This window comes from Labeo rohita, chromosome 13 (assembly GCF_022985175.1).
Source record: "Labeo rohita strain BAU-BD-2019 chromosome 13, IGBB_LRoh.1.0, whole genome shotgun sequence".
NCBI lineage: Eukaryota > Metazoa > Chordata > Actinopteri > Cypriniformes > Cyprinidae > Labeo > Labeo rohita.
The window spans coordinates 5,825,397-5,845,257 of NC_066881.1; the positions used below are offsets into that span (position 1 = coordinate 5,825,397).

The following is a 19,861-nucleotide window of genomic DNA, read 5'->3' on the forward strand; positions in this document are numbered from 1 at the left end:
GGGGCAAATGAGTTAAAATGAGTTCTTACTGATGTTCTGTGAACATGGTAGTTGAATCCACAGTATTAATAAAGATGCACTTCTTAATGAAGACGTGGAAAATGAACAAAACCAGAGAGGACATATGCCATATTTTTCTGTCTGTCTGTCTAAAGCTTTTCCAGGGTAACACTTCATCATATTCAAAGTGAACATAAAAAGATCTAAAAGCAAATGGCCCAGATAAACACACCAACACCATATTTGAATGAAAAGACCACATTTAATTAGCATGAGCTTGCTGGCAAGAGGTGTTTCCCAAAGTATGGGAGAAAATCTGACAGCGGAGGCATTTACAGCTTCATAGATTGACATGTATAAACTGAAAGCCTTAGGACTTAATTACAGAGTAGTAGTTGATATTAAATGTTAGAGCCCCACGAGAATGATTTCATCCATACATTCTGAAAAAAGTCCACGCACAGGCTTGAGCAACCCATCTATATGGCTTTATGTTCATTTTGTGTCTGTAATATCAAAAGAGAGTTGAAAATGCCCCTTCGTGTGTCACAGACCTTAAGATTCAGTAGCTCTTATTAAAAAGGCTTGAAAGCACTGTGGCACTTCAGATAGATGCTTCATGTACTCCAAAAAACATTCAAGAAAAAATCACTGATTGTTCAGATTCGGATTCAGATCCTGTTCAGATCTTTAGACAGGTTAGATCTGTACACCAAATACTGTGTTTATGACGAACCAATATTAAAGTCAACATGAAGTGTTGTTCATAACCCCTTACTGTAAAGCATGTTTCAGAGTAAAACAAAAATCTGCAAGAAAAAAAAAAAGTAGGGTCCTGGATAGGGTTACACCAGCTGTTCGTAAGTTAGATTCGTAGTAGTTAGTTAGTTTGTAACTGTGTTTGATTTTAGTTGCACCATTTGTTCCTAAGGCAGAGTGTAGCTATAGTAGGTTGTAAGTGCTGGATTCATAAAAAAGATTTTTCACATAACGTTCTCTCAAAATATAAACAAGAGTAAATGTCATTATATTAGGGAAGTGTAATTTATTGTCAGCAATCATTTTCATAATTGTCGTTTTAACGATGTGCAAACTGACATTATCGATGTCACTCACATTGCAAAAAATGAACAAAAACATCTTTTTTTAAAGTGCCTCTATTATGGATTTTTGAAAATTACCTTTAATGCAGTAAGTAATGTTACAATTTGCAAAGTTGTAAAGCTGAAAGTGCATAATAAATAGTTACTGTCACTCAAAAAAAAAAAAAGAGTCAACACTGAATCACTTAAATGAATCATTCATTCATAGAATATGAATCCCATTTTGCTGTACGCAGTAGACCAATCATAATAGACTGTATCATCGGACCAATCAGAGAACAGCAGCTTCACGCAAAGGAAGAGGTTGGAAAGATGAATCTTCGAATGAATCATCTGGGAGTCATTGACTAATAAGGTACATTTACATGTTTTTTGATCTTGCACGCATGTAAACCTGTTGTTGGGGACTCACAAAACCAAATTATGAACCTTTCAAATAGCATAATAGGGGCCCTTTAAGATATGTTATAGTTAACTAATATCACATAAGCAAGAGGGTTTTTTTTATACTAAATGTAATATTGACAGTTCAACAGTTCAACAAATAAAAAGTTAATATTGAGTGATTATTCTGCACTCTGTTTTTTCTGTTTCGTCAATGAAAATAGTTCTGTAAAACATTTCTACATCTCATAGAAATACTGTAGTGTTTTGTTCCTGAAAGAATTAATGTCAATGATTCAATAATCCATTCATAAGACAGCCACTTGCTTTGTTTCTAAATGAATCAGCCGTTTTGAACAAATCATTTGAATGAATGATTCAATGAACCACTCATTATTAAGATGGGGACTTACTGGAGGTTTTAATGACAGGTCTATCAGCACAAAAAAACATACTCAGCAAAATACTGTTAAATTATTATTAAAATAATCCCAAAAAACTATTGTAACACCTTTACATACATATCTAAAGAAATTTGTCAGGTAAATCCTGAGCTTATTAATGCAATTCAATCAATCTGCAATTTTATTCCAACAGTTACTATTTAGTAAATATTTAGTTTATAGATAGATCTGGTGCAATGCAAACATTTTTAGTGGGCCCTAATGGTGGTGTGTGCACACCAAAAGCAAATTTAATTATTTGCTTAAAGGGGTCAACGGATGCCCATTTTCCACAAGTTAATATGATTCTTTAGGGTCTTAATGAAAAGTCTATAATATGCTTTTTAAAAATTCTCAATGCCAAAATCAGCTCACCCTTTTTTACCTTGCCAAAATCAAAAAAAAAAAAAAAAAAAAAACATTCTAAGGGGTTGTTCCTTTAAATGCAAATTAGCTCTGCTCGCCCCGCCCCCTCTTCTCTCTGTGGAGCCTGTTTACTCTAGCCACATTTAGCAACATTTAGCCACTAAACTTCCTAACTACCACATTATAAGGAAAGGCGATCGCAAAGATTCATAAAAACTTGAGTGTAAATTTTGCATGACACTTTTGAATTTTTTGACACGTCCAGCTGTATCAGAAAATGGAGAAAGGCATTATGCGATGATTTTATTCAAGTGAGTGACACAAAAAAACTTCCCCCAAGTAATCTACAGCAATAACACGATGAGAATATTCACTTCGTTTTTGAGGTGCACACAGCATAACTTGCACCTTTATGGTGTGTGCACACCAAAAACGAAGCGAATATTCACAAAATGTTAGCAATCTAGTTTACTCGTGGAATGTTTTTCATGTCAGTAGCGTAATTAAAAACATTGTTTAATGTTCTCCTCAATTGTCTGATTCAACCAGACATTGTATTGACATGGACAGTTAGCTTGCACGACAATACGTCATGCAAATTTTCTGCTCAAGTTGAAATTTTCAACTTGCACGCAAGACGTGATTGCGGCAGCAATCGCGCCGCCCAATTCATATCATTTGCATTGCCTGCCGCAAATTTGCGTCTTTGCATTGACCATCTACTTGTGCGAATAATTCAGTTTGCTTTTGGTGTGCAAAACTTGCGCGCAGCTGGTGCAACCGGACCCTGATTTCATCCTGACTTGTTTGGCCACCGATGACAAAAAAGTAAAGTTGTGCAGTGGCAGAGCAAATAAATGCATTCTGATGAATTATTTCTTTGGGAAAATGTGACAACAACATGCATTAAGAAAGTAAATCAAGTCCATTTTGATTCATATTGACTTTAACTTGGCCAAAATCTTGTGTGTGTAGCATCATATTTGCACTTGCACAAACATTGAGCGCAAAAAAGAACAATAGTGTGGCGACACGTTCACATGAAAATGCAAAAAAGTGATCAAGACAATTTACACAAACAATGATCTTCCCAACGGAATGGGAACGCGGCTTTCAAAAGTGCAGGAGTGGAACACATTGCTGGTGAGTCCCGTATCGTGACCATTTGGGTTTTCCCAAAAAGCTGATCCCAAATTGACCCAGTCTTTATCCGACTGTGAGAGTGGTTCGGGCGTGGGAAGGCTACAAGTGATTGTTTTTGGAGAGGTATGCGATTAGGGCCACAGCCACACCCACGTAGATGCCCGTCCCGATGGTGATGGACAGTACGGCGAGGAATAGCGCGCGTCTGGAGCTGGAGCTGGCGTGGTGAAAGTCTCCTTTAGTCACCGCTTTGTTAGTCTGCGTGAGATAGGGGGAACAAAGACAGAAATAGCACATGTTGACATGTTTAGAAAAGGTTTGGAGTGCGAACGAGCTATGATCGCATAAGAGAGATGCAGAGAGAGAGAAAACAGAGAAATTATTAATTGGCCGCTCTCCAGCAGCTGACTGACAGATCTGGTAAAGTGCATAAATAATAAGTGCTGCATGACTCAGAGCTCTCCTGCGGGGACCCGAAGCCTTTGAAGTCCAGGAAATGTTGCCAAGATTAAGGACAGATATTTCTGATGAATTCATTTACATCTCAGCACCCCGCTGCCTCGTTGTTTTCCTTTCCCTCTCGCTTACAGATGCTCCTTCCTGACCGCTATGAGATATTTTGCCATGTATTATCTTGATTTATTACATAATGGTGATAATTGCTTACGGAGAAAAGCTGGACTGTCTGTCTGTAGGCTTGTGTCTTTCATCTTTGCCAACATCCATCAAACAGGTCGCCCCACAATAACCCGATGATGCTAATCGGGTCACATTGAAATTGGCCTCACATTTAGCAGCCGATCATAATTCAGCTACTTCTGACCGACTGCATCACGAGGTAGGAACAAAACAAAATTATTCTAGTCATGCTTAACCTAGATTCCCCCAAATGTGCATTTCTTTTCGCCTGGATGGTAGAGTGTGCGTCAGACTAGCAAAAATGAGAGAGTGTGTTAAAAAAGAGTTGGTAATTTGATTCAAAGATTATTTGTTGTCATCATTTATTAAAATGATTTTGTAAAAATACTGTATATGTAGGTGAATTTATACAGTGCCTTGCGAAAGTATTCATACCCCTTCATTTTTTGCATTTTTAAGTTGTAGCCTTATGTTAAACTGCTTTAAATAACTTTTTCTTTTTTTTTTCACATCAGTCTACCCTCCATTCACCATAACAAAGCAAAAACCAGATGTGTGACAATTTTGCAAATTTATTACAACTGAAATAAGTACATTGCATAAGTATTCATACCTAGTACATAGAACTCAGTACCTAGCTGAAGCACATTTATAGCCTCAAGTTTTTTTGGGTATGATGCAACAAAATTTGCACATCTGCATTTGGCAATTACCTGCTCACCTCACCTCTTCACCTCCCAAGCTTCGATGGGGCCAGACGCATATCTTTAGGTTTCTCCAGAAATGTTTGATTGGGTTCAAGTCCAGGCTCTGGCTGGTCCACTCAATGACATTCACAGAGTTGTCTATAAGCCACTCTTACTGTGTGCTTAGGCACATTGTCCTGTAGGAAGGTGAACCTTCTGCCCAGTCTGAGGTCCTTGAATGCTCTGGACTGGGTTTTCATTAAGGCTATCTCAGTATTTTGATGCATTGAGCTTTCCTTCTACTCTGAGTCCCTCAGTCCCTGCCATTGAAAAACAGCCTCACAGCATGAGGCTGCTACCAGCACACTTTACTGTTTGGATAATACAGTACAGGTGATGATCAGTACCTGCTCTTTTCAATACATGATGCTTGGAGAATCTTGTTTCTTAAAGTCTGAGAGTACTGAGGAGAGGAGTGAGTTCGGTCACAACGCCATAAAGAGCGGATTGGTGGAGCGCTGAAGTGATGTTCGTCCTTCTGTAAGTTTCTTCCATCTGCGTATATGATCATGGAGCTCAACTAGTGTCAGCTCCTTGGTCACCAGTCTAACCAAGACCCTTCTCCATCAGTTACTCAGTTTGGCCAGGAGCCCAAGTCTAGGAAGAGTCCTAATTGTTCCAAACTTCTTCCATTATGGATAATAGAGACTACATGCTTCTATGAACCTTCAATGCAGCAGAATGTTTTCTGAACTCTTCCCCAGATCTGTGCCATCACACAATCCTGTCTCTGAGCTCTGCAGGCAGTTATTTTGACCTCAGGGCTTGGTTTTTGCTCTGATATGCATTTTCAGCTGTTAGACCTTTTATTGAGAGGTGTGTGCTTTTCCAAATCATAATCATTCAAATGAATCTGACACAGGTTAACTTCACTCGAAGTGTAGTAAGAAAAAGGTATGAATACTTACGCAATGGAAAAATTTAAGTTTTTTATTTCTAATTAATTTGCAAAGTTGTTACAAACCTGTTTTTTTGTTTTGTCGTTATGATGTATGGAGTGTAGATTGATGTGGGAAAAAAATATTTAAAGTAGTTTAACATATTGCTGAAACAAAAAAAGACATGAAAAACATGAAAGGGTATGAATACTTTCGCAAGGCACTGTATATCTAGATAAATATATTGTTGTATTTTTATATTGGCACATAAAATTGATTAAATATCACTTATATTTAACTTATACACAATATTTATGCTATTTTAGAACAAATACATATACACTCCCATTCAAACGTTTTTAAAGTTTTTGAAAGAAGTCTCCTATGCTCACCAAGGCTGCATTTATTTGCTCAAGTAATATTTTCCAAATATTATTAAAATTTAAAATGACAATTTTTTATTTGAATATATTGTAAGATTTAATTTATTTCTGTGAAGCAAAGCTGAATTTTCAGCATAATTTCTCCAGTCTTCAGTGTCACATAATCCTTCAGAAAGTATTCTAATATGATGATTTGCTGTTTAAGAAACTACTATTATTGTTATTATCAATGTTGAAAAGAGAGGTTTTTTTTCCAGGATGTAAAATTCTTTATCAGTTTAATGCATCCTTGCTGAATAAAAGTATCAATTTCTTAAAAAAAAAAAAAAGTAAAATACTGACACCTAACAGTTTATTAGTAGAGTAAATGTAAAAAAAAAAAATGCAGAAAGGTGATCAGGTATTTACACAAATAATGATTTTCCTAATCATATGGGAATGTGACTCATACATGTGGTTATGAAATACAAAGACAAGTGTTTATTATCCTATGCACTAATGCCTTGTGCACAAGGAATATGCATTAAGAAAGAAAATGGTCAAAAGACCATGTTTTTCAGCTGATACAGTAAAAAATTAAGATAGTAAGTAAGAGTAGGTCTGCTGAACAAGAACTAAGAAACTGTTCTTAGGGCTGTTTACACACAATTCACAGGCATAATTAGCTCAAGAGACGGTTTCTAGCGTCTGGAAGATCGACTAGCTTCCTGTGTGGTCATTGACAGGGCAACTTTAAAATTTATGCGCTCTGCCTTCTTCTGGGTCTCATGAGATTACTGCAAGATGTCAGTGCTCCCCACAGCACGGCAACATGCTGCAGACAGGCATGGGAGTATGTTAATGGCATGGAAATAACAAGGCCAAAGAAAGAAATTAAAACATGAGATTTAATTGATGGGAAACTGCATATTTCTATTTTTCCAAATGCAGTTTTGTATGTTACTTGTCAGTGGCTGCTGTCTTTTAAAAAGCTTTGCTGCAACCTTGTTATAGCTGGCAAAAGACGAAGGTGATTTAATTTCATGAGTGGATGGCCTTTTTGCTGTGTCCTTACTAATTTAATCATTTTTAGGTTTGTAATACATTTAAGCCTCTTATACATTTAAATGACACCTGGCAACTAGATAGCCCATGCTGTAATACTTCAAATAACACAAAATATTATATTTTGGCACATACTTGTTCCACAACATCTGTGCTACAACTTTTCTACACTCTTAAGAATAAAGGTTCCAAAAGTAGTTTTTTTGCAGTGATGCCAAAAACTTTTTTTTTTTTTTTCGGTTCTTTCAGTGAACAGTTCAGTGGATTATTGTTGTTTTTATCAGCTGTTCAGAGTATCATTACTAAATATTTCCAAATCTGTTCCAAAGAAGAAACAAACTCATCTACATCTCGAATGGCCTTAGTAAAGAGGTTAGTAAATTTTCATTTTGGAGTGAATGATTTCTTTAAGTTGAGAGAAGCCTTCGTGCTTCAATATCATTTACAGTTAGTGAACAACAAGGGCCTTGTGATGCATAAATCATAAGCTGTTATGTCATGTTCAGCAGGGCTGAGCACACTTTATTCCTGCTTTTACTCAACCAGAATTCACTAAATCCATCATAGAAGACTTCATCTAATAAAACTGTCACTGACATTATCATGATGCATTGTTGGAAAAGCTAACAGTCCACTGGCGGGCTTTGAGCCCTCATTGGTACACATGCGGATGCTTCCCCTTGGGCTTGCAATACAAACCGAGTTAACATGATTTTTGTAATGCTTGTTGTCAGGGCATAAATTTTAGCCCTGCAATCCAAGAAGCAAAGCAGTATGCTGTTATCTTCACTTCGGTTATTCGTGTTTTTCTGGCATATATCCTAAATGTTCTTAGGCCTATGGAAATGTCACACAGTTCACCAGCACAGCCACTTTTACTCTGTACCTTTCAGACGGTTTGCCGTTTTCGACCAGTGAGGCAAATGTGAAACTATGTTGGTGTCAATCTGAACTTAAAAACAAAATACACCAAAACACTAATGAATGCTTGTACTAGTGAGTTGCAATGATGGTTTTGTGGCATAATGTTAACTACCACAGAAAGGCATTAAAACTTAACAATAAAAAGTTTTTACAATAATGTACATGCAATGAAAGTAAACCAGGCCAGTTTACCAAACAGGTTTAAAAACAGAAATGTCAGGCTTGGATTTCTGTCAAAGCACTGATATAAATTATTCAGTAAATATATCTGTCTGTCTGCCTATCTATCTATCTGTCCATCCATCCATCCATCTATCAGTCTATCTATCGGTCTGTCTGTCTGTCTATGAGTCTGTCTGTCTCTGTTTGTCTGTCTATCTATCTATCTATCTGTCTATCTATCTGTCTATCTATCTGTCTATCTATCTGTCTGTCTCTCTGTCTGTCTATCTATCTGTCTGTCTCTCTGTCTGTCTATCATCTATCTATCTATCTGTCTGTTTGTCCTTCCGTCTGTCTGTCTATGAGTCTGTTTGTCTTTCTGTCTGCCTATCTATCTATCTATCTATCTATCTATCTATCTATCTATCTATCTATCTATCTATCTATCTATCATTTGTCTGTCTGTCTATGAGTCTGTCTCTGTTTGTCAATCTATCAGTCTATCAGTCAGTCAGTCTGTTTTTCTATCTATCTATCTATCTATCTATCTGTCTATCTATCTGTCTGAGTGTGTCTGTCTGTCTATCTGTCTATCTATCTATCTATCTGTCTGTCTGTCTATCTGTGTGTCTGTCCTTCCGTCTGTCTGTCTATGAGTCTCTTTGTCTATCTGTCTTTCTGTCTGCATATCTATCTATCTATCTGTCTATCTATTTTTCTGTCTGTCTGTGTATCTATCTATCTATCATCTATCTATCTGTCTGTCTATTTATCCATCTATCTATCTATCTATCTATCTATTTTTCTGTCTATTTTTCTGGCTGTCTGTGTATCTATCTATCTATCATCTATCCATCTGTCTGTCTTTCCGTCTGCCTATCAATCAATCTCTATCTATCTATCTATCTATCTATCTATCTATCTATCTATCTATCTATCTATCTATCTATCTATCTATCTATTTTTCTGTCTATTTTTCTGGCTGTCTATCTATCTATCTATTTTTCTGTCTGTCTGTGTATCTATCTATCTATCATCTATCTATCTGTCTGTCTATTTATCCATCTATCTATCTATCTATCTATCTATCTATCTATTTTTCTGTCTATTTTTCTGGCTGTCTGTGTATCTATCTATCTATCATCTATCCATCTGTCTGTCTTTCCGTCTGCCTATCAATCAATCTCTATCTATCTATCTATCTATCTATCTATCTATCTATCTATCTATCTATCTATCTATCTATCTATCTATCTATCTATCTATCTATCTATCTATCTATCTATCTATCTATCTATCTATCTATCTATCTATCTATCTATCTATCTATCTATCTATCTATCTATCTATCGATCTATCTATCTATCTATCTATCTATCTATCTATCTATCTATCTATCTATCGATCTACTATCTATCTATCTATCTATCTATCTATACAGCTATCTGTCTGTCTGTCTATATGTTTGTCTAACTGTCTGAAAAAAGATTATTGTGCAATCTCTAGTATTTTTAAAGCATCCTTTGTTGAAAATCAGTCAAAGTCATGCAGTAGTATTTGAACTTTGATTTGCAAAGTAGTTCATGTCTTCCTCCGCCCCTGCTGTTAATGTGCACAGTCAGTGTGCAAACATGATTATCAGCCTATTGTTCCGTACAGATGAAGGACTGTACTTAGTAGCCTAATTACTGCTTCAATTTAGACATGCATAATTAATTACCATCAAATCAAAGTAAAAACTAATTAACAATAGAGCAATGACACGGACGATAAGAAAAAAAGAAAATTAAAAAGAAACCAAATGAGACACGACAATCGCTCACTTTGTCATATCAGTGATTGCACCAGATCTTACTGCGCAGAATATATTTCCTGCAATATTAATATGTGACATTCCTGCAAAATCATCAACTAAGGCACAAATGCATACTGACTTGTGAAGTGGGCTTATGTGAATCTCCGTGCACAGAGCACCCACGATGTTGCTGACGAAATGAAAACCATTTTGTTGAACGCATCCACCCATTGTTCAAAAAAAGGTATTTTATTCAAAGCTTATGTTCTACAAGGCCCACACTTGCACTCTCTCGCCAAACCATTACATAAGGAGCTTATTGTGTTTGTGTTAGAACACGCTCTAAAAGCAATGAATCAGATTATGCACACAGGCTTAGCAAAAACAGATAGGACAGGAACATCATTCACTGACCTACCTAGATTAATAATTATGCATGCTTTAAGGTCTAATAAGGACAATTCACCTGAAATTATAATTTGATTGTAATATATCTGATGAGATAGTGTTTTCTGTACAGCTATGCATGAGTAGAGCTAGCAAATATGCACATTTCTAAGGATTAATCAGTCTAATACCTATATTCACAAAATATTACATTTTAATAATATTTCCCCCCTTTTAAAGCATAATCTGTTGACTCCTTGTTTGGAATGTCAGAAGGCCTAATTTCTGCAAGAATAAATTCCCCAATAATAATTAAAATCCATTACAATTTTATCCCAATCTAAAATTCAGAACTGATTACTCGCTTTGGTGAAAAGCATGGAAATTTACACAGATACAATCTCTGTGAAACTGAAAAAGAAAACATAAAAATGCATCCCCCAATACACAGATGCAATTAGTAACCAGTGAAACAAAACCACAATCTCACATGAAACAATTATAAACTGAGCATTGTCTGAGTGCAGGATCTTTGAGTGGAGATGAATCACAATTGATATATTAAAAAAGAATGTTTAAGCACCTGATACCGAATGCTATAAGACTTGCAGTTAAGTCAAATGCTTCAGATGTCTGATTACGTTTCTGTGCAATTATTAGCAGACAGCAATAACCTTTAAAAATGATGCCACTAAAAGAGAATAGAAAAAAGAGCTGTTCAGAGAGGCTGCTCTGGCCTCCCTCAAGGCATATCACGCCTGGTTCATTCTCACAGATCGTCCCACCGGCGGATGACTTTCACATCGGCCATCCATTAGCTTCTCGCTAAACCCAGCGAGAAGATGAAAAGCCCTGGAGAAACGCTAGATGTATAATACATGACCATTCAAACTGTATTACACTGAGCCTTCACTCACACACACACTCAACTCTGAACTCAAAGCAGTGATGTGACATTTTAATTGCTGGAAAAAGTACAATTTATACACATCTTCTCTAAGTAAACCTAGAGTCTATATTAAAAAAATAATAAAAGCGAGTTGTCACAAGATCTGGATTTAAGGTTTCATCATGTCCCTGCATTTATGAGGCTGTTTTCACATATTAAAGTTTTATCTAAAGATTTTAGCCATGACATGTTGATTCGATGAGGCAGACTTACAGTGTAACTGGAGTTTGCATTCGATTTTACTGCTCAAAACGACATTGTTAATTGAAGTCAAAAAGAAGCCAATTAAAAGCTCTGCAGCTGAAACTGAAAAACTCTGACTGAAAGCTTTTGAGCTACTAACTTTTTGCACAACTCATAGGAAACTGCTCTTGCCATGACTCACTATTACACAAAACCCCCAAGAAATTAATTTATTTCAACTACCTGGATTAGATATTCATGCATTCATACTATTACACAAAATAGCAACATAATTTAATGTCTAAATGTACTTACTCTGTATATAGTATAGTATATAAATGCATCTACAAGATGCAATAGCATCTTACAGAAGATATTTATAAATGCATTAAGAGTTAAATCAGCTGTTGACAGCATTTTGTAACATTTTTTCGTGACATGATAAAACATTCTGCAATAATGTGAATCTGTTGAGGTTTGCAGAAGGATTGCAGTGAATTGATTTTGGTGTAGGCTTAGATTTTAAGAAGCAGGCTGAGAAAGGATTTCTATTTTTTCAGGCAGAGAATTAGAGAGCTGTGGGTGTTGAGTCGTGATGTACCGCATGAAAGAGAAAGACGGAGAAAAACAGAGCGAGAGACAGAGAGAATGAGGGCCATAAACTGCTTTTAAAGCCAGTGTCGAAAGTGAACGCTGCAAGTTTAAGCACACGATGAATCACACAAAACACATCAAGCACGTGTACTGTGTAATGTTTGCATAATTTAATCACAAGTTTTTAACCTATACATTGTTTGTGTATCATGCATTAGTTATGCCGCTTTTTTAAAAGCACCATGTTTAACAGTCATGAAAATAATGTCAAGTGGTGCAGAAAATATATAGGTTTCATTATTATTTGAGTTGGAGCTGAAATGGAAGATGAACAACGGGGGATGAGCACCATCACGACCTGTTTTGCATTAATGCTTTGAAATAAGAATGGGAAAGTGTGAAAATGCTGCAATTACCACTTCTCTGTACAGTTCCCGTCTGAGGCGAATGACCTCTCTCTCTTTCAGCACACTTTCTGTAAGCAATCTCTCTCCTCTCAAGAGCATTGCAGTAAGCTATAAATACATTTGACACTGCAGCATACTATAGTCACCTTTATGGAAAAATTCTCCATCTTTTGCCCTGCAGCATACATTAGACTACAAATGGATATTTGTTTTTAAATGCTCATTGTGTGGCATATAATGGCTGGCTTTCCACTGACAGTGTGCGCTGTACTCTGTGGAAATCTACTGTTTAGCTAAGCATGTTTATACAGTTTTAATTTGTCCTCGGTATTGTTTCCAACAAGTATGGTGAAAGTATCAGTAAAACTCTAATCAGAAGGAGTTGTAATAATAATGTGAACTTTTATTTTTTTTATCTTCCATCCAAACTATTATTTTTATGATTATTATTATTATAAATCCATCTTCAAACTGAGATAGGGATATAGGGATTATTATTAATATTATTATTATTATTATTATTACTTTAAATAAAAAGTAAAGTGAAATAATAATAATAATAATAAATTATTATTATTATTATAATTACATATAATGATATTATTATATATAATATATATATATATATATATATATATATAATATTAATTATTATAATTATATAATAATAATAATAATAATCATAAATTATCTGTGCTATTAGCAGTAGTAGTAGTACAGTGTAAATTAATTTCAATAAACAACAACAACAACAACAACATAATAATAACAACAACAATGATAATTTCCTATGTGCAATTATTATCCATCCATTCTCCAAACTCATGAATTTATTAAATTATTATTATTATTATTATAATTGTTGACAGCATTTTGTGACATTTTTTCGTGACATAATAAAACATTCTGCAATAATGTGAATCTGTTGAGGTTTGCAGAAGGATTGCAAGGATTATTATTATTATTATTAACAAATTATCTGTGCTTCTTATTAATTTATTATTAATGTATCGATTTGTTTAAATAAACAACAACATATATTATTATTATTATTATTATTCATAATATTATTAATGATAATAACAATAGTAGTGGTAGTAGTAGTAATTTCCTATGTGCTATTATTAACCATCCATTCTCCAAACTCAGACATCATTATTATTACTATTATTATTATTATTACCAAATTATAAACAAACAAATTATTATTCATCCATCTTCAAACTAAGGTAGGGATATTATTATTATTATCATTATCATCATTATTATTACAAATTAAGTGCTATTATTATAATTGTTGTTGTCATATAATTTAATTTAAATAAACAACAACAACATAATATTAATAATAATTTTCCTATGTGCTATTATTATCCATATATTCTCCAAACTCAGGAATTTATTATTATTATTATTATTATTATTATTATTACTTTTATTATTAACAAATTATCTGTGCTTTTTATTCATTTATTATTAATATTTTAATTTGTTTAAATAAACAACAACATATATTATTATTATTATTATTATTATTATTATTATTACCAAATTATAAACAAACAAATTATTATTCATCCATCTTTAAACTAAGGTAGGGATATTATTATTATTATCATTATCATCATTATTATTACAAATTATGTTCTATTATTATTATTGTTGTTGTTGTATAAATTAATTTAAATAAACAACAACAACAAAATAATATTAATAATACTTTTCCTATGTGCTATTATTATCCATCCATTCTCCAAACTCAGGCAGGGATATTACTATTTTTTTAACAATATATTTATTTTTATTTTTTTCAATGTGCATATTGGCAGGGATAATAAAAATAATAATAATAATAATAATAATAATCATCATAATTATAATTATTATTATTATTATTGTTATTATTATTATTATTATTACAACTACTACTACAGAAATTCATTCAAATAAATAAATAAATAAATAAATAAATACAATGAATCACAATACAATGAATCATTATTATTATTATTATTAACCCTTATCCATTGTACTACTACTAATAATAAATCAATAATAATCTGTGCTATTACTGTTGTTCCTGTTAATTAAATACAATAGATATAACTCAGTGTGAACTGCATATTTTCACAGGAATGTACAAATGTACAAATCTTGTCTGGCTAACAACTTCTCCAAAATGTTGCACCACAAAATCATTATTTAACACCCTGTGTAAACCAACTCATGGCCTCTTCTGGCATATTGCTTTATTATAAAACAGACTGTTCAGACAAATGATGTTGTAAAGTAGCCATTATACTGTACGTACACCTGTGACCACACATTAATTGTGATATGTTGCTAGGCAACTGTAAACAGTCTCCACTCTTAAAAATAAGAGTTCCTTACTGACATCGATGGATCTGTAAAAACATGAAACATTAACAGATCCTTTCCATTGCAAAAAAGAAAGGGTTTTTTAGATTATTAAAATGTTCTTCAGAAAGAACTGACCATTGAAAGGTTCTTTGGGGGACCAAGAATGGCTCCTTTATGGCATCGCTGTGAAAACCTGCTTTATTTGAAGCTTTATTTAAGGAGCGTATAGTTAGGCTAAGTAACTATATTTTTTATTCTTTCTATTAGTATTAATAAATGTAACTAATTCATGAACATTGGCATTTATGTTGGCATATTAGGTATGTGGCTGAAAGCCTCTCACCTCGTGAGACAGGTAGAAAGCTGCAATACCCAGGGGCCAGAAACAGCAGAGCATGGAGAAAACACTGAGGCCCAGGTGGTCCCTCGGAGGCATCAGGAGGAAATTGTCTTCACTCTCTGAGTCACTTGAGTACTCACTCTGCACAAAATACACAAAACACTGAATGAATCAGATGACAGAGCGCCTTTTCATCCAGCTCTCTCCATTTCACATCTCTGTGCTTCTTTTCAGAGAAAAGGGAGACCAAAAAATTGGAGGAATAATGGTAAGGAGGAGGACTGAGTCATTCTTACATGGGGTCCAGATCAGTGTAGTAACACATTTTGCATATGGAGGATTTTTTATAGCACAGTCCTAAAATCAACCGTACTTATTGCTAATGTACCTGGTTGTTTTGTACACTGTTCAAAACTACAGTTATGTTCGTTCTTCTTACCTGCTATTTTCATCTTATTTTCTTACTAAGGAATAAAGAATATTCTGTATTCTTAAATGTTCTCATCTTTTTTTAAAGATTGTTTGGAGGAAAAAACGTAATAAGCTCTTGAAATCCTGCAAAGAATGATCTTAAAAATCAGTGCAGTTTAGTCGTATGGAAATCATACAATTTTTGACAACAGAAAAAGCAATTTCACAATTTCATACTGTTTCGATTATATTTAATTCCTTTGATTCTGAAATAAAAATGTACCTTTGTAAATTGCTATTGATGAAATTATTGATACTATACCTCCGTTTGAAGATGAATGATAATAATAATAATAATAATAATAATAATAAAAAAATTATCTGTGATAATATTATTATTATTTTCCATCCATCTTCAAACTGAGGTATGGATATAGGGATTATTCTTGTTGTTGTATAAATTATTATTGTTGTTGTTGTTGTTGTTATTATTATTATTCATCTTCAAATGGAGGTAGGGATATTATTATTATTGTTGTTATTATTATTATTATTATTATTACTATTATTATAATTATTTCACAGATAATGTATTATTTTTTAAAGAAAAGTAATGTGTAATAATAATAATAATAATAATACATTATCTGTGAAATTATTATTATTTTCCATCAATCTTCAAACTGATTATTGTTGTTGTATAAATTAATAAATTAAATGAATTAATGAATAAATAAACTAATTGTGTGCCATTATTATTATTATTATTATTATTATTATTATTGTTAATCTTCAAACGGAGGTAGGGATATTATTATTAGTAGTAGTAGTACAAATTATCTGTGCTATTATTATTATTATTGTTGTTGTTGTATAATTTAATTTAAATAAACAACAACAACATGATAATACTACTACTAATAATAATAATATTAATAAATATTCCTATTATTATCCATCTCAGACAGGGATATTATTATAATAATTATAATTATAATTACAATGATATACTATAATTATTGTTGTTTTTGTTGTTGTTAACAAATTATCTGTGATATTATTATTATTATTATTATTATTATTTATTAGTAGTAATAGTAGTAGCAGTAGTATTGTTAATATTATTAATTATCTTGTTGTTGTTTAAATTAATTTTAATAAACAACAACAACAACATAATAATAATAATAATAATAATAATAATTTTCCTGTGTGATATTATTATCCATCCATTCCCCAAACTCAGGCAGGGATATTATTATTATTATTATTATTACTTTTTTATTAGGACTTTTTCAGTTTGCATACTGGCAGGGATAATAATAATAATAATAATAATAATGATAATGATGATGATGATCTTGAAATCCTGCAATTATCTTAAAATCATTCAATTCACAGTGCAATTCAGTCGTATGGAAATCATACAATTTTTGGACAACAGAAAATCATAATTTCATACTGTTTCAATTATATTTAAAGCCTTTGATTCTGAAATAAAAATGTACCTGTAAATTGCTGTTGATGAAATCACTGATACTGAATTACAGACTGAAGCTACAATGCATGCAGCATTTGTGAATTTTATTCTTAAAGAAATACCACATGAGTGACATGTTCTTGGGTATGTATCAATCACAGCTTGCACGTGTTAACGCTGTGCAAATGAATGTTGCTTTTTTCACCTAATTTGCTAAGCACAAGGACATAAACAGCTTGCACAACCTGGCTCTCTTGTCACCAATTTGCAGCAAAATGCCCTCTGCATATGTTAACACATAGAGGGCACAGTGAACTGCAGCACCCGGACAACAGTTCACTCTCACACACACACACACACAGTCTCTAAGAAGATAGCTAGAGACCACATCATGCCAAACTTGGGATTTTCATTAATTCTACTCTGCTGCTAGTTTACTCCTTAATCCTTAAGCCACTTTTGTCTCCTAATCCTGTTAAATATAACTGCTATTCAAAATACAACATCATTAGGTTCTACACTGACATAAAGAGCAAAAGAGCATTTACAGAGAGTGGAGTGTGGAACCAATGTCCGTATGTTGCACAGACTGAAATAGGGTGGAGATTTAGCAGTGGCGGATTTAGGCATGAGCAACTGCAAGAAGAAAAACGGGATGTGCAATCAGGTTTTTACTGCTCATATCAGAAACATTAATGAGAGAAATCAGGAGAGAATTCAGCGAGCAGGCGCGCAATCAACAAAACTCCGGCGCTTCATTGATGACTCATCTGAACGCCTTTGATTGGCCATTCGTGTGTGATCGGTCTGACTGCCTTACAGAACCATACAGTAAAATGTGATTTCGTTTTTTTTTTTTTTTTTTACAAATTTAACATCACTCACCAGTGTTTCCCCTGCCATTATATTAGGGGGCGACCGGCCCCCCTTGAAGGTCAAGTAAACTTTATTTTCTATATAGCGCCAGATCACAACAGACGTCATTTAAGGTTACCTTTTGCTATAGAACAGGTCTATACCTTGTTCTTTTATCAAACAAACTAAATAGCCTTAAGTTATTTATCTTATTTACACAACGGCATGTCATTTCCGTCTCTACATGGTCACACGTCTACAATTTCTCCTCCGCTAAAACGCGGACGGGATCGCGGAGTCCATTTATAAAAACTGACTTACTCTATAGCATGGGATGCCACAGAATTCGTCAATTTTTGGATGAATAAATCACAAGTAGGTCTCTCACTTAATACGAATCGCGATACGGTGTGGTGTCACACTGACAGAGGCCACTCCCACAATAGTTGATTGACATGAGTGTTTTACCTCAGACCAGCTGTCACAGTCCAGTAACTTTCCTTGTTTCGATGCCGAAGCAGGGATGTAAGTTAGACAAGAATATCTCCGATTGAGGTGTTGTGTTGCTGGATGTAATAATGAACATAGTGGTCGTCATTTATTCCCGACATCTGAGCCGCTGAAGATGCAGTGGATTACGTTTGTTTGTGAAGGGAATACACCTCCTGATCTACATATATTCATCAATGCTCGGGCGAATCATTCATGATCCAACTTCACTTACAGCAGAAGTGAGTATAAGCGGTTTTTTATGAATCTTTGCGATTGCATTTCCTTATAACGTGATAGTTAGGAAGTTTAGGGGCTAAACGTGGCTAAACGCAGCTAAAAGCGGCTAAAGTAAACAAGCTCGTCACTCCACAGAGAGAAGAGAGGGGCGGGGTGAGCAGAGCTCATTTGCATTTAAAGGAACAACCCCTTAGAATGAGATGATTTTTGCAGGGCTCATTTTGTCGAGGTAAAAAGGGTGTTGTTTTACAAAACCATTGAGAATTTTTAATCAAAGTATATTATAGACTTTTCATTAAGACCCTAAAAAATCATATCAACTTGTGGAAAATGGGCATCTGATGACCCCTTTAATGCCTTAATTTGATTATCAGAAAAATTAAAACACACAAGAATTTGTATTATTGTATTGAAATAAATGTTTTTGTTATTACACAGAGAGGCTGAATCATTGAAATATATGGGACATTCTACGGAATTGGTGCAAACTGCTGTCCCACAACCAAAAAATGTACAAATTAATTTAAGTATTCAAATCTTAGATGTTTACTAAGATCCTTTTATTATATATTGAAACCCACAATAATATTTAAAAATCAGTAAGCAACAAAATTTCATTATATTTTTTTATCATTTACTGGGTACTTGCATTTGGAAGGTGGCTGTCACAAACCCTAACCCATAAATTTCAACGTATATTTTTTTTTTTTAATTCCATTGTTCTTTCAAAAAAATACATTTTTGATTTTTTAAAAAGTGAAGTTCAAAAAAAATTTATTTTATATTTTGTGGTGACAAAAGGGAACACATAATCCTTTATTTGGGAGAAATAAACAACATTTTAGTACAGTTATGCAAATTTTTAGTATTTTAGTATGTTTAGTAGTGACCGAAAAAGTGCAGTCACGACCAAAACATAAGATGTTTTGTCAGAAATAAAGTATACTGAACTAACAACTAAGATGTCATGATAGTGTCTTGCTGGTTCAATATATATTCAAACTAATGAATCCTTGAGTTTAAAATCAGAATGATCAACTTTATGCCTTTTACAAAGAAAAACTGGATCCAACAAATACAACAAATCTCATAAATCTGAAATTGTTAAAATGGTTTAAAATTGTAATTGTTATTGATTTACCTCTAAAAACTTTT

At 33.6% G+C, this 19,861-nt stretch overlaps 1 protein-coding gene across 1 annotated transcript in view; it reads right to left on the minus strand.

The window, feature by feature from the left end:
• Positions 1-2,422: 2,422 nt before the first annotated feature.
• LOC127174873 (synapse differentiation-inducing gene protein 1) overlaps positions 2,423-19,861 on the minus strand; it is a 33,960-nt gene continuing 16,521 nt past the window's right edge. Inside the window, exons 3-4 of the mRNA XM_051125503.1 lie at positions 15,235-15,372; positions 2,423-3,697 (exon numbers count right to left, since the gene is read on the minus strand). Coding sequence (XP_050981460.1) covers positions 3,539-3,697; positions 15,235-15,372 — 297 coding nt within the window. The 3' untranslated portion in view covers positions 2,423-3,538. The remainder of the gene's footprint in view (positions 3,698-15,234; positions 15,373-19,861) is intronic.